General features: G+C 34.9%; 1 protein-coding gene across 4 annotated transcripts in view; it reads right to left on the bottom strand.

Annotated features, from left to right (window-relative positions):
• Positions 1–25931, bottom strand: part of TTBK2 (tau tubulin kinase 2) — an 81407-nt gene that overhangs the window by 23143 nt on the left and 32333 nt on the right. For all 4 annotated transcript variants that reach the window (XM_083863136.1, XM_083863135.1, XM_083863138.1 and 1 more), the window contains 9 exons: positions 25358–25498; positions 23976–24080; positions 11325–11390; positions 10699–10791; positions 9599–9724; positions 6516–6673; positions 5356–5572; positions 3740–3951; positions 1965–2565 (listed from right to left, as the gene is read on the bottom strand). In XM_083863136.1, coding sequence (XP_083719262.1) covers positions 1965–2565; positions 3740–3951; positions 5356–5572; positions 6516–6673; positions 9599–9724; positions 10699–10791; positions 11325–11390; positions 23976–24080; positions 25358–25498 — 1719 coding nt within the window. The remainder of the gene's footprint in view (positions 1–1964; positions 2566–3739; positions 3952–5355; positions 5573–6515; positions 6674–9598; positions 9725–10698; positions 10792–11324; positions 11391–23975; positions 24081–25357; positions 25499–25931) is intronic.

The following is a 25931-nucleotide window of genomic DNA, read 5'->3' as shown; positions in this document are numbered from 1 at the left end:
GCTAATGAAGTAGATGGAAGACTATCACAAACTGCCATCACAGTTGGAGCAGATACACTGTATAGACACACTCTGTTCCCAGCACCTAAACTGGCCAAGTAATTTCTATTTTCTTTATTCCCAGGTCAGTTTATATTTTATATTGTACATCATTCATGTCTGAAACACCAAGTTCCTTCCTGCCATTCATCTTGCACTCACACCACTACTTGCCCTTCCAGCATAACATAAACCATAATAATTTCCCCCTTTTTTGAGGTCATGACAAATACTACTTATTTCCCTGCAAAGCCAAAGGAAAATATAATTTCACTTTAGTTTCTACTTCAGCCAGTATTTCTCCCAATGCATTTTATAATAATTAACTTTGTTTGCAACCATTTCTGCTCCCATGCTCTGAAGCTTCTTCCTTTTCAAACAAAGATATTGTCCATTCTTTGCACTGTAGTACATAATACCTGTATCACCTCTACTTTTTGTTTTAAGCAAAACAGCTATTTCTGTCCAAAAAGCCACATTTGTATAAAGTGTAGTTGTATAATGCATTTCCATATAAAATTACAAGCTGTTTTTAATGGCTTTTGAAATAAAAAACACTTGATAATTAGTATTTTGTACGGGACCAAGTGCTGTTCTTTCTTGTCTGTTTTACTAAAACTGACCTTAAAATACAAACCCTGAACAATTTAAAAAATTAAAATAAATTTTCACCTTTAAAGGTTTCTAACCCATCAAAATCTTTCATGTAACTAATATTTCAAACTAAATCTCAAAAATCTGTTGTTTAAGACAGTTCTGTATTTTCTATCATACAAAACTCCTATAAACTACATAATTTAAACTATGATGTCTAAATATAATCTTGTATGAAAGATATGATCTTGCCTTTTCAATGAGAACCGAGGTGTAGTTGAAATTTTACTGTGCTGCTATAGTTAATTACACTGAGTAGTTCATTTTCACTATAAAGGATATTCCACACCTTATAATAAATGAGTGGTTGGCGACAAGTTTTTTTTTCTAATGAGCTGGCGGTAACTTTCACAAAAAGTGATGATACATGAAGAAAAAATATGGCCAGGTTTCTTGGCTCAAGGGAACTTGAAAGAATTGACCTTTAGATCATAGATATCACAATATCTGCTTGAAAAAGGGGAGAAACAAAACCATGAGGTGATTCCCAACCACTTAGCCATTAATCCCCCTTACTCCTTAAGTAAAGGCAAAGAAATCTTTGTTTAGAAACAGTGACAGAAGAAAAAAGTAAATGTTTAAAAACTGTGGAACTGAGAATTCTTCAGAAAAGATGGAAAAAGAGAAAAATAAAGAATATGCAATGGAAGAAAAGCAATCTGTCTTAGTGAAAAATACAGAAGTAAAGTAGGATTAGCAAAAGTATTTTAGAAGTGAAAAGCATCAACACTTTATAAAAGGCAACAAGTTGTTTGTATAAGGACCATTAGAAATTTCTGAAGGAATAGGAAGAAACAAAGTGAATTCCAGAAGCAAACACTGCAGGAATCATAACGAGATGTGACAGCAAGTAACTGTTCCTTTAATTTCAGCCACTTAGATTTATCCTGGAACACATGAAACAGTGTAGCACAGTATTTTACATATTCAATTGTAATTTTATGTTTATGTACTGGAAATATAATAAATATGTGTCTGCATGTGTCTCTCACTGATTAGGAATCACTGCACAGGGAGCTTCTTTAGCTAGACAGATATATAGATATGTAACTCTTTGCTAAATGTGGCCAGTTTTGTGGATCACACCTGCAGAGCAATTAGCACTTCCATGGGTGACTGTAAACAGCTGTGTAACAGAATATGGAAGATCAGTCTTCAAGAATCAAGTCCCATACCTGCTGAAACCATGAGTTTCTGCTACACTGCTGTATTTTAGTCACCACATTTACCATTTCCTTTTACAATTCTGAATAAAGAAGAGCTTTTCTTACCGGAGTGAGTGCTCCTTCTGCTTGAGCTTCCATAGGACTTGTAGGGGTGGCCGCAAGAAGCTGTCCTGCAGCTCCAGACAGAAGTTCCAATTTATCTGTAAGCTGTTCAGATGCAGCAGGATGACATTCCATGTCTAGAACAAACTCCACCCCTGAAGTTTGGTTCTTGGCATGGACATTGTTTCTTGCCCAACCACCCTCTCTGGACTGCTCTTCTGGAGCAGACTCCTCTAGAACTTGTAGTACCTCTGGCTCTTCATCTGAGGGACTTCCAGTCATTTTGTGCCCTAAAGCCTCATTTGTCCTGAAGTCCTGCAAGTCCCGTTCTTTATCTATTATCACCCATTCCTTAGAATCAACCTCCTGCCTGCAGGAGCTGAGGTTAACAGCTACAAATCCATTGCTCATAACACCATCAGCATGGTCAGGAGAATTAGCTGACACAGGCTTTGAAGCATCTGGAAGATATTCTTCATCATAGTGCCAAACATGGTCCCTGCGGGCAGTCACAGGAGCAGGAAGAGATGTTTTCTGAGAAAGAGGAGGAACAGCAGCAACAGGAGTCTCTGCCACTTTCAATTCTTTCTGCTTCTTCTCCAAACTTAGAGAAAAGAAGTTAATATCTGAATTAGTTAAGAATTAATTAAATAATGTAAGATACATTTGAGTGTTTTCAGAAGAAGAAAACTAGATTTATATAAAAATTTCTTGTCATATTCTAGAACACCCTACAATGGTACAAAGATCCACAAATCGAGACAAATAAGTATGATGTCAAGTAAAAATGGATGGATAGTCTTAGAAATATACGCACTTTTAATTTTACTTGTAATGTATCAGGTTGTATTGTAAATATAATTACCAGAAAGGAGAATTGTGAGAGAAAAAAACTCAGTAGTGAGGTTATCATAGACGTCCACTGTACTTAATTTGTTACAAAGCAGAGACTCAGAGAGGAATACAAGAAACAGATGTCTCCTGCAGCAAGTATTACATGCTTTCAAGAAGAATTTTATTTATTGCTTTGACTGAGTCCTTACTTATGCTTTGCATAATTTGCTTCATCAAACAAATTCAAATTCCTAGCTCCCCTATGAAGTATTTAGAAGGATTTTGCCACTGTCATCACCCCAGCTCTCTTCTACTGTCCTCACACAGACTCTGCCTTTCAGTCAGATTTCATTGTGTCCCTCCCCCCTTATTCTTTCTAGACAACTGGCAAACCAAATCCATTCTCATACATCTGTCTCTTCTCTACCTTCAAATTTCATTTTAAGTTCTCTGTCTTCCACCAGGGTTTTTTTATGCTGGTGCAAGTCCTTTGGGCAAAACTGAGCCTGCTGTATGCAGGTAGATTTCTAACTTCTTCACTCCACTTCCTGTAAACCTCCCTTCTCTTGTCATATAGCCTAATTTCATGTTATCTCTGTTGAGCACCTGGTATCAACCTTCTTATTCAGGACAAATTGTACTGACTGTCAAGAGTATGCCTCTGAAGAAAAAGTTAATAAATACCAGGGTTACAACCACTAGGTCTTGAAATACAAAGTTCCCAGGTGTGGAAGTCCAACTGCACTCTAAGCAATAATCATTTTCTAAAGTAGCTGCCAAGTAGTGACACCCATTAATTGAGTAATATTATGAAAAATACTTTGCTCTAACTTGCGTAAGCATACTCAACAACACCATTCCTGCTCTTCACACAGCAAAGACAACACTATCCTAATCACATATCCTTAAAAAGTCCTAGCAAAAGGATAACGTAATTTCTTTACCAGGTCTCAAGAAACTTATCAGTGTCGGGCTTAGACTCCAACGTCATACGCTTCTCCAGTTCAAAGCTGTGAATGGAACGTAACTTTCGCACCAGTGGAACATCTCTGTCTAACTGGGTGGTCTCTGAGCGAACTCGGATTGGAGAACCAAGACTCGGGGCATTAAGCATTCCATTCCCTGGTCCATGGCTGTTTTCTTCCTCTGTGGCAGCCTGTGCAAAATGTAAAGTGAAAATGTAACTCACTAGGAGTGGCAAAACAAGAGGAAGACAAGGTACTACATGATAAAGAGCCTCCAAGTTTTTAGAATATGAAAAGCCAATTTGTATTTGGAATGGTTCTTAAGTTCATGCCTTAGTTAAGGCAGTTTAATATGCTCTTCAGCATACACCTACAGCAGACAAAATACTGACAATATACTTGTTCTGGGTAAGTCTGAGAACAAGAGTATCAAAGACCCAGTAACACAGTTACATTTACTCTGATATTTCACACCCATCTCTGAAATTTTCTTTAATAATAGTCTGAAACCTTGGACTTGGTAGAATCTTTGGTCTGCTTTACAGTCAAGTGCTCTTATTAAAGAGAAATTAGCTTCCAGGCTGTCTTATTGATTCTCTGGAGCAGATAACACTAAATCCACTAAATATTTCTGTGACTTTAAGCTATGTTTTAACCCATCTGCATTCTATCTTAATAATGAGTGAACATGATTTAGAATAATAACTAAAAATGATATAGAGCTGAGCAATCACTGATCATCCTTATTTTCTACAGGTGTAACAGAAAGCGCCTTGGTTTGAACCAGAACAATCTCCTTTCTCTCTCCTTGGTAAAAAAACCCCAACCAAATAAACAAATAACCATATCTGAAAACAGGCACCGTGCCTTGGTCTTTCCCACAATACATTTTTTTTCCCTAGCAAATAATGAGTATCAGCTTCAAAACTTGACAACTCTCCTAGATAAAGAACATTTTAGTACCAGATCTGTTTTCATGTTAAAAAACATTGATGTATCAAGAAATAGGCTACATCTGTCCAAGTATGAAATACTCTGGTTGTGAGTAAGGAAGACAGGAACCAATTCTCAGAGACCACTTTTAAAAACAAAGCAGCATTCTCTTCTTAAGACCAGCCAATGAACCTCTGAATCAGTACAACGGTATCGTATCTTATGGAGACAAAACCATCAAGTGAATTAAATGGATACTGCCAATCATGCTGATGATTTGTCATTTTAAGAACATGAAAATCTTCTTTTGTACATTTAGTATTTAGCTTCTACACATGCAAGATGCTGGAAAATTGCTTTGATTTCATTCAGTGAGCAAGAATGAAGATCACGTCTGAAGAAAACGAATATGAGTAAACTACAAAGAGTCTCATATTATCAGCAAGCTATTCATCATAAAGACCTGATAAAGTGACACAAGGCCTAAAAGCTTGTCAGCTTTTTTCAGTATATAAAATGTGTTATCTCTACCCTAAATAATTTCTTTAGCTCATTCTGGCTAATCAGCATCAGAACAACTGCCTTATTAATTACATCTTATGTGCACTATGAGGACAAGAAACTTTTCAAAGATGGTCCTCACAATGCAGATTTGAAAGTACCTTACAGATCCCCAGTTTTATTTTGTTTCTGTTTGCATCCATTTCTTCCCAAACATCTTTTTCCTGAGTGCGCTGATGTCCAGGGGATCCAGGTAGTTTTTCAGGTGATACACCAACAGGAATAACATTCTCTCCATCACTGAGCTGTTCATCAGGGAATACTTCATCTGTATTTTCCCGCAGCAAATCTCCTGGGATAGGAGTGGCATTGGCAATTCTACAAAAGTAGTTTAAAAACAAAATCAGAAAAGTAAAAAAATTTTATACTCTCATATGTTTAGAGAAATTATTTTCTATTTTAAAAGAAAGAAATAGACAAAAGCTTACAAAGAAAATCATGTTTCTGCAGAAAACTAAATTTTAGAAATTACTTAATATAAAACCCCCTACTTCCTGGCTTTCACAGTTTATTTAATTTAGGTACACAACAAAATACACAAATCAAAAAACTATCACATAAAAGCTGTTTTTTAGATGTTTTTGAAGCCACTTCTGAGAAAATTTGTTAGAGATCATGTCCAGGTTCAACTCTCCCGACTCTTCTGTATGTATTCTTCTATTCAAAAAAATTAATGGCACCATAAACACTTCTTACATTCATCCATAAACACCTCTTGCATTCTTCAGTACTGAGATGAGTGTGGGTATTATTAAACATCCCATCTTGTCCAACTGACTTCATTACAAAGTGTCTCAAATAACATATTAAATATTATTTCAAACACAACCAAAATCTATTTCCAAATTTCTTATAAAGATCCATTAATTTTTCAAACTTATAAGGAAATTGCAGCTAGAATTTTATTCCAAGCTTAGAGAAAACAATGGGTTTATTTCCAGGCAGTTAAATTTCCAGGCACTTAAACTCAGGACACATTATGTAGTTTCACAAAATACGATTTAGCAAAGGATGAATGATCAAATTTAACATGCAATTTCCTGGAGTACTATTTTTATTGCTGTAATTTTAGGACTGTAGTGCTAATCTTTCGGGATAGTATAAACTGGAGCCCTGAAAAGGGATATACTTCAAATGCTCCCAGACCTCCCTTCCTCTATGCACTCAAAATTCTGCAGAAAAAAACTATATTATGGAGATAATTTCCCTTTGGTAGGAAGCCCCTCTGTGGCTGCCATTGAAGAGACCACACCGTGCATACCCGATTGCAGCTGGTGTAAGACGAGTGTGCAGCTGAGGAGTGGTTGAAGTTGTTGTTGTTGTGAGAGAGCCATCAGTTCCACTCTTCTCCCAGTCAAAAGGGTCGCTTTCAATAACCCCAAATGTTTTCATGCTGTTGTCAAACACAGACATGAGAAGCTGAAAATAAAGAAAAAATTAATGAGCTTCATTTTTGTCTAAGAGACCAAGCAATTAAGAAATACCCTCCTGCAATACTGACAACAACATTTAAAAAATGAGGTTTTTATATGAAACACTTCTCATTTTTCAAGATTTTGAGGTCAAGATATACCAAATTAAAACAGAAATTTATTAAAACAGAAAAAAGAAATCCACCCACATCTGTGGTTTTTTCAGGCATGAGGCAAGGATACACCACAGACTTTTACAAAAAGACAGAAATACACACACACACACAGAAGCATAACTACATTGCTGCAGAATACTGTACAATGCCTCTCTAGCAGAGGAAGAGAAAAGAATACATTTGGTAACACCATGAAACCAAGGAAATGTATGAGATGTAGGAAAGGATACTGATCTTCTAATTCATACCTTTCAATCATTAAGAACCACATATCATTTATTGCATATAATGCTGACATTTATACTATACAAAATGTCTAAGTTTTCAATCCTCATTTTATGCTATGAAAAATGCTTCAGAAAATTTGTGTCCATGACAGAGAAACAAATGGCATAGTTTTCCTCTCTCTGTGAAATAAACTTTGTCTCATTCTAGTCGCTAATGTGAAGGCTGTGTCCATATCATTCTCTTACTTGTAACATTTCTAAGTTGTTTTATTTCCTAGAAGCTAAAAATCTGTGTTTTTTTCCAGTCCAGGATGCTGATAATTTTTCCACACCCTCCTTTGGCATACCTTTTGGCAATTTAAAATAGATGGGAAGTTTGGATCATTTCTCTTGTATAGAGTGGTCTCACCCATTTAATTTTTACTCTCAAGAATCTTCTGTGTGCCACCTGACCCAGTAATTTCTGTAACCCTACTTAAGAGGACAAAGCCATAGTTCACTCTGTTCCTTACGTACTGTGTTTAATTCTTCTCTCCCTCTAAACATTAAGCAGTGTCTCTGAAGTACTTTTTAAGATCATTCTCCTTTGAATCTTTTCATCAATTTCTGCTATGAGGCAAATACATACTCAAATGCTTAATGATACCAGGAGGCTGAGGCAACATATGCACAAATAGCTGAATAAAATAAACATCTGACATTGCCAAATGAAACATGGCTTCTTGGCCTAGGTCATTAACTTTTTAGACTGTAAACTCTTTGAAGCAGGGATATATATACATTCTTGTTCAGTGCCCACCCATAAATACAAAGAATACAGTAAGTAGGAACAACACTATTGCAAACACAAGCTAAAAAAGACCGGAGTTTAAAAGAGCAATCTCATTGCTCTAAATAAAACCACCCTGCTCTGGTCTAAAGCACATGAGGAAGACCGTGTTGTAAGGCTCAGGCTGCAGCTACACAGCTGCAAATGTTCCATGAATAGCCACAGGACTGTAAATTACTGGGCTGTCCCTATCATGGAAAAACTCTGTCCTGGTATGGTGTTAATTGCTGAGTGCGTGTGCCATGTTAGATCCAAATAGGCCATAAAAAAGGATTTGCAAAAATATGACTGTCTATATACTTTATCATTCAGGCTCTGTAATGTAAAATGTATTTACCAAGGGTTTAATTTGTATTAATCAAAGTTTTTCTATGCAACATCAAAATTTCTGCAATAGTACTTTTTACTATAGGGAAAAAAACATGATACATCTTTATAACCAGGCACACAAAACATTGAAAACTTTTTTCTCACTTAATTGTAAACTATAGGATAATTTTTATGGAAATTTGTAATGAAGAAGAGAAAAAAAATCAATTTATTTATTTTTCAGGAATACTGAATATTTTTTGTATTTGTAGTAAGGTTTTTTTTAACATTCAAACTTTTTCACAAAAATTAATTTATTTGTTTTGCAAATGTGCAGAATCATATACCAGTATATTTAGAGAAATCCACTTACTATCAGGAAATAAGTTATTCCTTGAGATTTTCAGCTCTTATTTCAATTCTTATATATCTTGATTTCTTTGTTAATCTTACCAAGCAAAGTAGAGGAGGCACTCTTATCAAAGCTACAATTCCAGAATTAGTCAGATTTATTTATTCAGTTGAACCAATTAAACAGTGTAATTTCTGATTTCATTGATCTAGGGAGCTGACAAAGGCACAGAGGCAGACAGGTCCTGCAAGTGGGAAGCTGACAGGAATATGTATTTCTGGGAGCCAGAAGGAAAGCACACAGGAACAGCTTGTCATACTGTGCAATTCGATCAGTACAACTTCTCACAGTGTGCAAGACTGATAAAACTCTCAAGTCTCTGCCTCCCTGCTTTTCCTGAGCATTCCTCTTCTGCTTTCCATAAACCAAAAAAAAAGTTCTATCTTTATTTATTGTTTAATCACAGGTCAACACTGAGTGAGTTAAGACGCATTCTACAGCATATCCTCTTGCCACATACCACCTTAGCACTGAGCAGAGGCTGCCTATTTCAGCAGGCAATATTCTCCTAAACAAAGAAAAATGACCGGTCTTCTGTGATCTCTGTACACAATACTTCAGATTTGAAAACACATCATGAGTGTATTTTGTGCTCTAGCTGTAGCTGCTGAATTCCAGACTTTGGAAAACTGCCAGAATGGCAATCATTGAGACAACAATCTGGTCAATTAACTTACAGAGCACCTACTAGAGGCTGTGATAGTAGGATAGCTCCCAATCCTAACAGAATACTGACTGAAAAGTGGGTGTCAATTGTTTTTAGAAACTTAACAGCCTTACACTTCTCAAATGGAAAAAAATAATGTGTTTGAACCATAAAGTTTCTGTGGCACTAAATGGTCATTTAATTAATTAACTTCGTGGTGGCACAAACCATAATAACTACCAAGGTTACACAATGAAATCAAAGTAAATTGAAGGTAAAAGAGCATAAAATTCTATTTATAAAACAGAAAGACAAAATAGTACAAGTGTTTACCTGGTAATCAGGCTTTGTGAAGTAATCCAAATTAGAAATGTGATCCAGAAAGACATTGAATTCTTGAGGAAGATGTTTCAACATAAGTCTGTGTTCATACCTTTCTTTAATGGAGCCCACTTGCTCCTAGGAGTAAGTAACACAACAAACTTTGGCACATCTTCATTCTCTGTTACAACATACTCACATTCTCTGTTACAACCATTCAACACATTAGTAGCCAGAGAGATGTGTCACTCCATTACACTGAATGGTACTGAGAAAGGCCATTCTACACCAGACAGCAAGATAAGAGATTCTGGCTTTGGCCTCAGTACACTTGCAAAATAATGTATGAACTTCAAATTCAAAACGAAAAGCCATTTAGTTTTCTACTGTGTTCGTGTTGTGTTTGTATGCTGAATGATACAAAGAGCTGTCACTAAACACTCCAACCCCTTCTAATAGTATAATTTAAAGATTTAAACATCCTGTTTCATCATGTCAAATTCAGTCACTTTTGGGTGTATATTCATGTAAGATGTATAAATCAAAATCAAAAGGAGATGCTACCGATATGCCACACTGTCATCTACCAATACATAAACCACATCAGAGAGTAACCTGGTTTTCAGTATGATTTCAAAATAAGTTGCAAGAAGTAATAACAGGTTGATTAGATATTGTTTCTTTGCATATTTCACCTATGACATATGACTAACGGCACTACTGCATATTGCCCAATCCACTTTTGTTCACCAGTAAATAAGAGATGCCTATTTCACAAATAATCGAAACAGATTAGAAATTTTAAGGGTGTGATAGGTGAAATAAGGTACTCAAGTGACAACAGGAATAATGAAGTAAGGAGTAAATATACAGTGTTCCCCTTCACAATAATTTCAATCTAGAAGTATAACCTCCTTTGTTCCTAGAACACTTAGCAAAATTTGACTGCTTTTTATACCATGACACTAGCCACAAGAACTGCCACTAGAAAACACTGGAAAATGTAAGGTTAAAATTAATTAATGATTCTAAAAGGAATCTTTATCACAGCATTTCCCTGGAATCCAGAAGTAAACCTCCCTTATGCTCTTTGGTTTCACCTCTAGCTTTACCTTGTCTTTTATTTTTCTCCAAGGCAGTTGCCCAACCACAAATTCCACCAACATGTAGAAGAGAGACCAGAGATCATCATGCCGACCCATTTCCTGTAAAAGGAAATATTTATTCTAAAGCATATTACAAATACCTAAACAAATAGGAAGAAAAATTCTTTACTACTCGAAACTTAAAATATTATATAAAATTTAATAAAACATATGCTGCAAAACAAGTTAATTAAATCCAGTGGCTATTTTAAGGGGAAATATACAAGTAAATTTCCACAGAAGACAGAGGGAAATAAAATAAAAGTTGAAGTTTGGTAAAATAGCATATAATTTGCATTGTTTATTCAGATTTCTTTAGAGTATGATGTTAAGACAATATGTTGGGCATTATGTATCTCATAAAACTCAGTAGATTCACTTTTTAAACTTACTAACTAGCAATACAATTGAACAGCAAAGATAAGTATTAGAATCACTATTATTTGTACAAGAACATTTTTATCATCAACTACTGTAAATTACATTATCCTTTCACAAATAGATGAGAATACAAAAAAGGAAATTAATAGTAACTGCATTACTGACTGCTTCCAGCTACATGAGATGGTTTTGATCCAGACTGTGATACTCACTCTGTTTCTGTGAGCGTTGATTGATGCGTATCGTACCGTTCCTCGAAAACCAGCAACAGCTCGCGGCTGTCAGAGAATAGAAGAGATTCTCATTGTAAGAAATAAATTCTCTGACTACTTAAGTGGGCATCTACAAAGTGAGTACATGTCTCATTTGAGATTTTATTTCAGTTTACTGTGCTTCTACTAGGTCTCAGTGGAAATTCAAGTGGGCAGTAATTGGCTGACCAATAAATCGCAAAGACTGCACTAGAGACATCAATTTAAAATATTTCTTTCTTTTCCAGTTTCTGAAAACCAGCATTTCTTTCCTGATACTCTAGATATCTTGTGAACATAAGTAATTCGATGTTTTGCAATCAGAGGATGTATTTTCCTATCGTTCTTTTATTCAAATAAAAGTTACAGAAAGAATTCTATAAATGATGACAATCATAATTAGTAGAAATTTAATTTTTTAAAAAATCAAACTGTGATATTACTACTTTGCCTAAGAGAGATATCCAATCCATGGCACCCCCTTCATTAATCATTATATAGAGACAAAACTGCCAGGGCTATTAAATTAGCTTTCTTTTATGCAGTCTTATCTTCCCAAACAATAATTCTTTTTGTTTCCTCTAACAGTGAACACAAGAAGCTTGAATTATCTACCTCACCTCTGACTTTAATTAGAAAGGTATTGGTGATCTGTCTGCTAGCCCAAGACTCACGACAATTCTTAAGATTTTTTTAAAATTTTGCACAATACATTGAAAAGTCTGGTTTGATATAAACACAAAGATAACCACAATACATAATTGATACCTTATTAAGATAAAACACTTTCACCTCTCTCTACATATATATATGTAATTTTTTTCTTATCCACCAATGGATGCTATACAGAGGTATCATTTAAATAAATCAGGAGCTGCCATTACTGTCAATAAATCTAATGATTGAATTCAGCAGGACTATGCAGCAACATCTTTCAAAAAGGATTCAATGGCCATATAATCAATGTCTGCTAGAGTAGTACAATGAGAGCTGAACCAGTGTTAGTTAAGGCAGAGAATATTTTCTAGTATGTTCTTAACATTTAGAGGTTCTCAGATGATAGTCCATAGATCTTAGACTTTGCACATCATCATACAGTTTAAATGGTGCTCAGAACACCAATTTCATGTTCCAGCAGGACAGACTCAACTATCTGTGTTTTGTAAGTATATCATATTCCACACTGAACATTACCCTGAAATGAAACATAACATTGTAGTTGCAGAAATTACACAGTACCATGCAATTAGAAAAAGAATAGCTCAAAATGCTTTGAAACTGCTAAATTTCAGGAGAAACAATTTTTTCTAAAAAAAGCACCTAAATCTCCTTAGTAGTTCTTCAGGTTGATAAATCATCCAACTAAGAGTAATATAGCACCACTGCCAAGATAATCAAAATACAGATAAATTTTTTAAAATATGCAGTTTAATGAATAGTACTTTTTCAGGAGGGCATTGAGAGCTTAACTTTAAAACAGTTGAAAATACAAATTCCATAAATCTCAAGAGCATATAGTTCCAGAAGATGAAACCAAATGTTTGCTGTCTTTGCCTCTGGCATGAATGTTAAAAAGGAAGGACTATATTCAGTTTTACTTAGTTAAATATTTCTGTTCTTTTGAGACAAATGGAAAAAATATGAAATCTAGGATGAAATGCCACTTTCCTTTCTAGCATCACAATTTCAATTTCTACTTGATAAATAGGACAAAAATGCTTCAGTTGCTGGACAAAGCAAGTGAAAAAAACTAAGAAATGTCATATGAAAGCTAAATTATCCCATTCAGTTTACAAAAACTAAAAATCTGACCTATTCCACTTCTGTCCTGGGAAAGAAATCCCATATGAGGAAATTCATTGTGTACCAATTCAAATGCTTTTGAATGTTAAAGTCACAGCCATCCTTATTTGCCCTAACATGATTTCAATTATCTGAGAATCACCTGGATGGGAAGGAAGGAAAAAAAAAAAGAATGAATGAATATTGTTTCTATCTTTGAGCTTATCATTAAGTGAATTCTGAATTCTTTATTCCAGCAAGGACATCTAAAGCCTGTCACTGTCTCTTGCCTTAAAGTATAGTTTCTGCAATCTGAAGTAAAAGCATATGTCACTCTGTCATACTTCAAGATGCAATAAAATACCTTCCAGTAATGGAGCTAGTCATTATTCAATAGCAGTATTATAACTGCCATGCAACAATAATAAAATAATTCTACCATGTGTCTCCTGACGTGAGTGATGCTCTGTAGGTCAAATCAAGTTTGCCCAATCCAGAGCAGAACTTCTGAGAACTTACAGACTTCTGAGCATTTGTTTAACTTCTGAAACTGTTTCAGAACTCTTCATGCATCTCACATCTCATGTAGTAAAAGAAAAATACTTAATTCTTCAAATTTAACAAAATATTTTGAAGATACATGCAGATGAATTAAGCAGATCCAGTGACTACAATGAATTTTCTACTTATGAAGATACATTTTTAATAGAACCAGTTTTCTTTGGAGGTATTGCTGCCCTGGAAACACTTGGCAATGTCTCAGATAAACTAAATGGAGGAAAGTAGCAGTTCCTAGCAAAGTGAACTATTTCCACTAAGCACACAGCTTTCAGACTCCTGGGAGACACTATGCTTACAAACCTATGAATGTTGCTTTTTTGGAGTGGCTGTGGAGGAGGCAAATCACCCTCCTTAGCTCAGTTCAGTGTCTCTAGATAAATGCTCTGGGTTTATTGCTCTGGGTAGCATTGGAAAGGTTACACAGAGCAAAATAAAAATAAATCATTATTGGTTCTTTACATTATATCTGAGACATACCATGGTGCTCCCAATCAATCAGGCCATGACTGAGTATTTCTAAGTGTCTAGGTTTTGCACTGAGAAGCCAGCAGTGCTGCCTCAAGAGTAAGGTTCAAAATCCACAGGGGATGGGCAGAGAAGCAGCCACCTATGTTACCCTATTTTCCTCTACTAAAGGTAGAATTCTCCTTTTTTATCTTTTCTCTTGAAAAAGACAATTTCCTAGTTCAAATTCCACCAGAAATATATTTCCATGATTGGAACTACACACAGTTCCAATTCTTTGAAACCTTTTCTCATAGCTTCAACAATTCACATTCCAATCCTCCTCCTTTTGAACATACAGACTTCACAGTCTAATGTAATGCCTAACACATGTTAGCACCAGTTTAGAACAAATGAAAATTTCAGATCACTTGAGTAAGGAAAGATCAAACAGTTGAAATATAATTGCCATTAAAAAATATTATAGATCTCACCTGATTTTCACTACATATACAGCTCTTCAAACCCACACTTTCAGCTCTGTCCTAAAATCCATATCAGACGCTGAGTACTTGCACTTAGAACTCTTCATCAATCCCTCCCCTACTAGTTGTTGGTATGACACATTACTTGGCCTCAAATCTACCTAAACAAATGTGAATTCCAAAAGCTGACTGCAGCTGTCTGATCCTACGCTACCTAGTTCCAGCAGAAGCTGAGTAACAAGGTAAGTTAACAACTAACAATACAATTAAATTTTGCTATTGTGAGTTCTAACAGACATGTGGTGACAAATGAAAATTCATCTCCTCCTGCATGTGCTATAAAGAGCAACACCATCTCTAAGCCAGCAGGGTTTGAAACACAAAACATCTCCTGAGCTACTCAGTTTTCAGTCTGGAGTACTCAGCCAATGTGATGCACTAGCTAAAGACTACAATTATTCCAAAGCTGATTTATGAGCAGATAATAAGTCTGGTGGGCAGAAAAGGGTGGCAACCTCCTAATGTCTGTCACAAACCTAAACTTACTGCAGTGAAAAATCACAGAGGGTAAGTCTGCCACATGTATATTTGCTTTGCCCTGTGCAATCTTTCATCTTCCTCTTATTCCAGGAGCTGAAACAGAAATTACTGTAAGAGGAAGACTATCTATATGAACCAGCTATGCTCTGGCAAATAATTCCCCCACAGAGGAAAATTTGTTTTGTTTTGTTTATCTCTGTAAGTAAAAATTTTACAGTTTTTCTGCACTTAGGAGAACTGGAGAATGGAGACCTCAATTCTTTTATGTTTCGCATGTATTTTTTATGTTTTGTACATATCTAATTTAGTATTTATAATGATAATACCATATATTAAAGAGCTGCATAAATTCAGAAGTAGACTGTTGCAGTAGTAGGCCTATTTCAACTATGGATGGAAAGCAAAAGGTCTCAAGGAAGCTAATGTACATAAATGTACCTTCTTTCCAATTCTCTTCCCTATTCCACAGGGGCAGGCGTGGAGTGTGGGAAATGAGCAAGAGGTTCTGTGGTACTTGGCTGCCAGCTGAGATCAAACCACAACAACAAAATAACACATTTTCCTTCTTTTAAATTATTCAAGATTTTTTTTCATGACTCAGCAGAGAATTTAGCCTATAACACACAAGGAACTGGAAACCAGAGTTTCCGGTTTGATTTTCATTTGCTTCTATTTTCACCAGAAAACAGATTTTACTGGACCAAACCATCTGTCTTTCCACCACAATAGCTTTTAATTTCAAACAAATAGGACAGCTCTCAGACTTTCAGTTCCTGCAAATTTAACGAAAATTGGTGATCAAAGATAGAACCCAAATTAGTACACTGACACAGAGACAGATAGTTAAAATTCAATTAAAATGGCTCACATCCATCTAAAGAGACAACAATCAGCTGGTCAACCAGCATTAATTTTAGATGGCATGTAAATACAAGCCCAGTCTCAAAAGTGCAACTAGGTACTGATCAAAAAGGTAAGCTGTAGTATGAAGCTGAAAATACTAGGAAACTTAGAGGGCATAAGAGAAGCAGTACACAAAACAATAGCAAAACTGTTCACCATTCATAGAATAAATTCTTTTAAAAATAAGATCAAAAATGACTAGAAAATTTATTTCTTTTCTTTTTTTTTTTTTGTAAGGCTGTTACAGCCCATTCCCCTGAGCATCTATTAGCTCTATAGATAATAAAGGAACTCCTGAATCCAAATATAGAACAGCTATAAGCACCTTTCAAAATGTCTAATTTAAATTTCTAAGTTAAATTTTTTTAATTATTATCTGGATATGATACCATGTGTTTTGCACACAACAGGAAAGAAGAGAAAAACCAACATACTCTAACAAAGTATTCTATCATCCCCATCTTTCATATCTCAGCAATTAATCAAACTGTTTCTTCAGGCAGGATATCATGTATTTGGTTTTATTTTTCAGCTCAAAACTTCAAACTCCAGGTCATAAAGAATCTTCCTCTCAAATAAAACCACACATGATTTTCTTAATTTTTTGATATAGTTATTTAATCCCAAGATTACTCCACAGAGATGTTACAAAACACTGTCACACTGCATGAAATTCATATATCCATTCTACTTTTGTCACCGTGTCAATTGATAATGCTCTTCTTTTCATCTTTTGCATTAATTCACCACCTGCCTTTTTCACCTTGTACTACTACGCACGCGACACTAGCTGTCTGTCTCTGTAACACTGATTTCCTTCATGACTTTGTCAGTAAAACAACCAAACTTGCAAGAATCATGTTCAGTGGATGCTGAAAATGCTACATATACACACTATAAGCTTGTGGCCTTAATAATCTCGCTCTATGTCCTTTCAGGAGGTTTTAGCTGACTATAATTAATGTTACACTGGTAGGTGTAACATTGCTATATCATTACAGCTGCACAGGTCTGTCACTGGTAGGTGTTATCACAACTATGCATTACTTTAAAGACCTTTGAAACCCAACAGTCTAACAGTTATTTTAATCTCTCTATTAAAAATAATGTCTCCACCAACCTCACCAGGCTAACTCCCATCTCTTTGCTATAAAAGCATTACTAATGCAGAAATGGAACCTCAAATGACTGTCCTAATTCTTTCAACTCATGCATACTGCTTATAAACCAATTACACAAAGGGGTCTTGACTTAGTCCCTTCAGCAAATAACCATTTTCATGTAGGACACTTTGACAAAAGAATATAAAATTTCTAGTTTCTCCTGGTACTAACAGAAAAAAAAAATTGGACTCCAGCCTTTGTTGACTTAGAGGACATGAAAGAGAAAATTGAGAAGTACATACAGCCTATTGAAGAATGATTTTGTATATTCACAGCTTGCACTGAATGACTGCGGTATTATACAATAACTTCTTTCTTATAGAAATGAAAGTTATAAAGAAAATACAATGCCCTAATAATTCATCTTAGACTCCATTTACTGAAACAATTTTGAAGGAAATCTTTCAAACTTCACCTATTTCCAAAAGTATATGTAATGTAGTCTGATTGATGAAATTTAGTGAAGAATAGTTGATAATATAATTTAAAAATACTTGTTCCTTAGGAAATTTCTTTTTCTCCAGTAGCAAAATGTGCAAAATTTAATTTAATAGACACGGAATGGCAGAAGCAGACTATAACAGGAAGAGACAGTCAGATTTCAAAAAAACTAGTCCAGTCCTCCCTTCCTACTTTTAAACCATTACATATATATATATATATATATATATATAAATATTTTAATATTATAAACAAAACACAGAAAATCGTTTTCAGGAGCTTCCTGCATTCTATTTGGAGCTGAATTATACCACATACATGCCTATTGCTTTTAATTGTACATTTATTTGTGCCATAATAGCAGAACTGATTTTGCTAATTGCAAACCACAAAATCAATGCAACAACATTATACAAATAAATTCAAAGATGTACAAATATTTAAATTTTTAAAATATTTGTTTGCTTATGATTTCTTGTTAATTCTATGCTTTTCTACTAATGTATACAGAGTTCAGTACAAATGTACTATGTATTTTTAATGCTTTACAATCCCAGCTGTTGCACCTTCACATGAAGTGCTGAAGAGAAGGGGAGAGAGGTGGTTGTTAAGAAGGCTGGTCTCAAAATACATGGTTAAGGTACCTGTCCTATGTCTGCAGAAAACTGGTAACAATGAAAAATTGGACATAGTTTTGCTTGTTAGAGAGAAATTATTTTCTCAGAGGATGGTGGAGCAATGGAATCAGAGAGGCTGTGGATGCCCCATCACTGGAAGTGTTCAAGCCCAGGTAGGACATGCCTTGAACAACCTGGTCTAGGCAAGGGAGTGGGAGCCAGGTGATCTTAAAGGTACTTTTCAATCCAAGCCATTGTACAATTCTATGTGTTCAGTGCTTCTTCTCATTACTTTAATGCCTTGTTAGACAAACAATGAAGAAACAAATTAAATATACAAATATATATATATATATATATTAGGATTGCCCAGTTACAGACATTTGATCCTGGGAACTTCTAATGCCAAATTTGAGCACACGCAGGTCTTTGCTTTATAAACATTGTTGCAGAGGTGTCTAACACATCATGCATAGCTTCCATGCAATTGATGAGAAGGAAAAGTACCTCTTTGTCCACTTCCTTGTTCCAAACAATTATGTTGCAAGCTAATGGTGTATTCACTTTAAGAGACAACATATAAAAAGCCTCCTCTGAAGTTTATCAATGTAAAAACCTCTGAGGACTACTACATGGAAACTTATTAACACATGTTTTTCAGAAACCTCTGAGGAAAATGAAAAATATTTCAAGAGGAAAATAAACACTCTGTTCCTTGTGTAGGTGCACACATGTAATCCTCAGCTAATCATATCCCTCTGCAATGTACTGTTCAGCACTGAGAGAGGCCATTACTTGAGAAGAGATAGCATAAGGTAAATGCCAGCGACAAAATGCTCAACAGGATGAAAGAGTAAACGAACAAAATGACATGGACCATTACCCTGCAGCAAAGGGCTGTCAACAGTTTTAGTCAGGTATGGAAGAGAGGTCTGTTTAGAACAGTTAACATATTTTAGCCAATTATTTAATATATTCATGATACAGTGTCCTAAGATATCAAACAGCTCCCTGGAACTTATCTGTACTATTTAATTATTTTCCATTAAATCTTCTGCCACTTAATGCTGCACTCACAAACATGTCCTAGTTGTCCCCAGACTTGGCTTTAACCTGTGTCATCCAAAACTGAGGTGTGTCAAGAAACTGCTGAATAAACAGTGTATCTTGGTGCTCTTTAACTAAAACCAAAACCAGATCAATTTCACAGTTTTCTGGAGATGACTGAGGTGCTGCCAATCATTTACATTTAATGGGTGGTCTCATTTTATTCCAAATTTATTCTGAATGCCATGTTCAGTAACTATTCTTGCACAATGTCCAGTATACAGACTCTTATTTATAATAAATTCACACAGCCAAGGGATTATTCACTAGTTACCAGCACAAATTCTAAATCATGAGGGGCACTGGGCCAAACAAAAAAGACCTGCACCAGTTTTAGTCAAGACTATCTGTGGACCACTTCTGAGTCTTATTTCTTAAAGTTGTATCAATGTTTGCTATAATAGCATTTACTTGAAAAGGAGATTGAGAATATATAAGCAATCCATCTTTAAGCAGTCCAAGGGTCTAAACAGCACTCAAAGAAGGCAAAAGATTTGCAGTGACCATTTTGTTTATATCAGTGTAGTTTCACCATTGCTCCTTTAGTTCTTAAAACTATTCCACTCCTTTTTCCCATCATAAAAAACATCTAATGGATATAGCTTCCATCATTTTAGCACTAGAAAAACTATGTTCTCTTCCAAATACAGAAATTAACAACCTACAATTCTTCTGCCAAGATGACAGGAGGTAAGACAGAATAACATGGAAGTATTCTCTAGATTTCCTCAACAATCTAGATAATCCAGAATCTTATTAGAAGAAACACCATGCAATTCAAATGCATAACCATTCCCAATTTTTCACAAGTAAAAACCCAAATGAAAATATGCGTATATGAGAAATTTGTAACTTCTGTCCCTCTATGAATTGAAATTCATACCTTCTGCCCCTGTATTTTGTGAAGTATTCTGCAAAGGATTGTTTTGGGTCTTTATTTGTTTGGGGGAGGGGGTAGGGGGATGTTCCATGATTTCATTAGTTCTTGTTTGTTTTGGTTTTGTGATTTGTTTAAGAATTCAGCTTCTTAAACTACATTTCTAGGACACCACCGGTACCTTAAAGTGAAACTTGAAAATAAAATCTCATTTGCTGGAAAATCCTCAGAACCTGAGGGCACTGAAGAAAAGCAAGCAGCACTTAGCTGATTTGTACAAAAACACCTGATACGGAATAATGTCTGCATGGTTTGATGTCAACAGATTTGTAACTGCTTCCCTAGACAATAAAAAATCTAGACATTTGCATTCACAATGGCTTTCACAGCATTTTTCTAAGGGTCAGACTGATACACCAGCAGCTGGTGTCTCTTCTGCTTTAGCAGAAGTCAAAGACAATTTTTGTCACCAGTAAAGAGCATGGGTAATGCCTCAGAAAATTTTGCTGGATACTCTTTTGCCTTTCGATTTGAATATTTCTGTTAATGTTCAGAGTAAGTAAATACTGTAAAATACTTTTAACCTACTTAATGTTAAAAGAATATAATTTTGATTTTTTTTACTAGTTTTCAAATAAATATAGGAAAATTTAGACATTTGAAATTAAGGTCATGCTAAAATGTCCTATGACAATGAGAACCCTGACAAAGCTCTTAATTTTATTTAAATAACCACTGAAGAATGACCTAAAATCTAGTCACGGGGAAGAGCAGGAGAAAGGTGGGAAGATGGAGGAATGCAGTCATAGGGCAGCTCTCCCCTTGACCTAAAAAGTCTTATTTATGAAAAATACAACAATTCCACAAACAAAACATTCTCCTCTGAACACATTTCAACCCACTAGTCACAATACTCTCAATAAAGAAATTCCACATTCCAAACTAAGTACCAAATTAGGCAAAAAGGAATTTTCTTCTTCAATTATCTTTGCTAAGTCCAAATCATCACATTCAGGGGACTGACTGTTAATCCGAACAATTCTTTAGGCTGCCAGTCAGTGAGACCTGCATACTGAGTAGAAAAAGACTGATGTTTTAGATGAAAATATTTTATCTAAATGCCACCTTTCTTATGGATAGGTCCTTAATTTGGTTATTTCCTAGCTTTGTCATCTCAGCTTGCATATACATTATACTATCTTCTTTGTAAAACAAATAAAATTCAGTTATTTGTAATTTGTAGTCCACATAAATAAAAATACCACAAAACTTAGGCTTGTGATAATACATGATGCTTGAATTTATGGATTTTTAAAGAACTATGACCTAAAATTCTTTTTTAAAGGTTAATCTTTTTAACAGCAAAGACTAGTGGCTTCTTTTTTTATTTTATTTTGCTTTCTTTTCATTAAATTCAATAGTACCTCAAAAAACAGTTGTGGTTAAGGTTCACTTTAAAACAGGAGTGATGACAATTGCCTAAGAGCTGGGTGCAGTACTGATGATGTTAAGAATGCAAATGTCCTTCACATTTTGTGCCTCAAGGTTTTCTATTTCTGTAAAACAGCTGACACCTTCACTTTCCATTTTCACCATGTAAACAGAGACATGGAAATTGATGGCTGCATGAAGTTAGGTTTACATTCAAAAAGAATCATTTATTCTTTGTCTCAATTAAAAAAAAAAAAAAAGATGCTTGTACTTACTTCAGCTATCCGTAAGACAATAGCCAACAAAATGTTGGGTACTATACCCTCAAAAAGCAATAAAAAGCAGACTATGAATCTCATAAATATACAAAATTTGTATCCTGCTAACTGTATTTGCTTGATGATTAGAGTATCCCTACAATTAAATTCTAATTACTCTGCTTTGCAGTAATCAATTCTTATCTACGGCATTAATTCATTTATCGGCTTCCTCTCTCCAACAATTTATTTGCTTGCCTCTTGTTTCATCTTTCCTTCTTTTAACAGCCTACATCATCCCCAGCAGTTTTTGTTCTTCCCATACTCAATTTTCTCTCTTCTGATCTTTTCCATCCCAAGAGAAGGCTTCTCCCTTCCTTGATAAGGAACCAATTAGTGGTCCCTTATCAACTTCCATTCTATAATTTAATTCCACATGTACCCCAAACACCTGCATCCTAGTATTGCCCCCACCATGTAGAATTTAGTATCAGCAGCCATTATCTTTCATGCATCTTTCACAAACCTATGAAATGCAATAAATGTTTATTTCTGATTTTTATGTTTTAGCCAGGTAATAGTATCAGATCATACAACTTAATAAGCTGCAGCTCTTCACTACTCTCTTCAACATATTTACACATTTTACAAGTATCTTATTACTGAATACAACAGACATATCCCTCTCTCCTTGAAGTCAGTTCCTCACAAACATAATCATTCAGACAGCTGGAAGACAGGAAAACTTTGATAAAATCAATCCATGTCAAAATTAGCAAAAAAAATGTTTTATTTTACAGTAGTAATTCTGAGAGAAAACTATCTGTAGCATGAAAAAGTGTGCAAAGCCTTGTTTTTGCTTTATGCTTACATGCTTTTTTTTCAGTTTTGAAGATTCACATATACCACTGCAGTAAAATGATATAAGAAGAAAACTGCAACTATAACAAATTAATTTTAAGGCTAATATCTGGAACAAGTGGGAAACTGTCTCTACTAACTAAATAACCCAAGAAAATGTAAAATCACTGGATCCTTCAGATGAGCAAAAAAAGCATTTCCTTTTGACAGTATGCTCAGACATTTGGGCAGACTAATAAAGCTTGAACACATTTTCATTATGTAAAATTGTCCCTCAAAATACTCCTTCCTGTAATTTCCTGAAATGACATTTTGCCCCTTTTTATTAAGAGGGACAATATTTTCCTGTAAGGAAAATGCTAAATTTGAAATTACAATCCAGATAATGATTATGGAATACCAAAAAGGATTGGTCCTTTTCTAACAGTTGTTGTATTACATTTATAACCAATTTTATCCCTTTTTGCCAACTTTACAGCAGATTACTAACACAGTGGATGTGTAAAAATGAGCTTAGAGCACTGCATTGTCTCTGTAGGGAAGAAGAAAGAGAAAAAAGACAGCTACAATATCCTGGAGATGTATTATTTTACATTTTTCTGAAAAAGAGTTCTGATATTGTTGGATGAAGAAATTCTGTAGTTCTAGAAAGAGGCTATAAAAGGCTATTTCAGCTGCAGTGTGTGTAAAGATTCTGTTAAAAAGCAAAAAAGGCAATGAAGAAGTACCAGGGATAAAGAAGAAATTTGATACTAGATTTTACAATCACAAAACATGTTTCTACATTTAGAGCAATTTATGTCCACTTCTAAAAGCTCATTGAACTCCTCTGCACTTTAACTCCATGCCATTCCTGGTATTGAACGTTTGGATCAGACGGAAGAAGTGACCCAAACAACAGATTACCCCAAAATATCTTAGATGTACACCTCTGTCTCAAACCAAAAACTGGAAGCCTGACTCATTCCCTTATGCCAGTCTCTTAACATAATTAAGAAATCACAAGACATTTCTGATCTGGGGTGGTGATCGAGCTTACAACAGTTACCAGTTCAATGCAACTCCCACACTTCTTCAGAAGAAAAGAACAGCATACTACCACATTCAAGAATTCGGATTTCAACTGTGAAAAAAAAATCTTACTGGTCTGACATCCCCACATGAGTTGGTAAATTGCCGTGCTAAGCCAAAATCCAGCATAAAACACTTCCTACAGGTGCTTGGAAAACGTCCCATTGCGAAGTTTGACTAGGAAGAAAAACAAATATAGACAGATGAATACACACAGGTTTCAATATGCTCACATATTAATGCAATAACACCATCAGAAAATTCATATTCTATTTCTCTATCCTCCTTTCTGTGTTTTCACTTCTACTGAACTCCCAATAAATTTGAAGAAAACATTGTTAAGAGAGACAGACATCCAACTTAGCATTTCTGAACAATGGCCTATATTGTCCAAAGAGATTGTCATCTTACTTTATCCCTTAGAATATAATAAGTTTTAGCAAGAATTTTCCAATCATGTCACCTACTCACATAATGTCAGCATTGCCTAATTGGTCACAAGGAAAACAAACAACCAAGGATTTCAAGTTTTGAGTTCAGCAAAAAGCAGAGTTAGCTCCAATTAAATGGCTTAAAGGGCTTAAATGGGGATGGGTCAGGGAAAATACAAGTTTTATAAAAAGCTGCCAGAAAGAAGTGATACAAATGTATCATACAAACGTATGTACGGAAACTTGTTGGAAGTTCTATGTAAGCATCATTCAGCTGACACAAAACTTAGTAATATGTGTCAGATATAACCAACCACATTTGCAGCTATTAGAAAGCACAAAGATTTGCTTATGTTTTCCTCATTTACAAATTCTGACAGTTCAGAGTTCTAATGGTATTTGTCATACAGAACAATATTAAAAAATAGGTGACTGAATTTCAGGAATAAATTCAAAGAGAAATAGAAAATAGTAAGAACAAAAGCGTGATGCCATCAGGAAGGCACTCTCCTCAATGATATATTAACAATAGATCTAATAAGAATTGCACAGTAAAACAATAATTTTCTCATACAGTCTGTCTTTCATTTCCTTGTTTGTTGAAAATATATTAATAAGACATAAAAATTGCCATTGAAGGACTTATAAATACACTATAGTTAGTATATATTCTTTTAGATTTATTATACAACAATATTAATTGCCATTAGTCAAGCACATTATGTCATATCTCATGGCAAATACTCTTGGTTACATGATGCTAAAGATAAGAGCTGGAAGTTTTAACTACAGCAAATTGCAAGAAGGCCTAAACCGGAGACAATGAAAAAGACCAAAGTTACTGTTGTTGCAATCCAACATTAATTAATAGAAAAAAATTTGCCCTATCTGATGATTAAACTTTCAATCTTCCATTCCTTCTCATTTTTGCATTTTAGCATCTAGTCATAGAACCTTTTCTTACTCACGTAGCCATCTAATGACCATCTTACTTGCCTGTTTTGATTTAATGGGCATACTTACTGGTTTTATGTCCCTGTGCAGGAATCCCACAGAATGAATACTTTCAATAGATTCCAGTATCTGCTTCCCAAGCCGCAGAGTGGTACTAATGGTGAATGTTCCTCGAGATTGACTACGACGCAGGTCTGCCAAGTTCCGACCCTGATAAAATTAAAAGGACATTTTCATAAAAAAATACTAATACCAAGATTCACAGATGGTGTCAAGTCTTCCTACTCCTTCTTTAGTTGTTCATGATTAACCATGAAATATTTTCAATACCTATTTTTACACTCAAGGGTAACACATCTCATCTAAATGTAATGACTGTACGTCCCTGAGTATCTCCAACACCAAATTTAGAGTTTGTTTTTGAAAATATGAACTTTAATACCTTTCTATTCCTAAAAACATGGAACAAACCAATCCCTCTTAAAAGACAAGTACAGACATTATTATTTAAAATTGTTACACCCCAAAAAAGCCACTGAGAATATGCTCATGAAGATTTCTTCACAGTAACTTCTTTAAGGAAAAGTACATAGTTTAATTATATATTATATCAAACAGATGAAAATTATATTCTGTAGGAATT

This window comes from Zosterops lateralis (genome assembly GCF_965231275.1).
Source record: "Zosterops lateralis genome assembly, chromosome: 6".
NCBI lineage: Eukaryota > Metazoa > Chordata > Aves > Passeriformes > Zosteropidae > Zosterops > Zosterops lateralis.
Note: the sequence above shows the minus strand (reverse complement) of the source record. Positions and strands in the feature narration are given on the sequence as shown.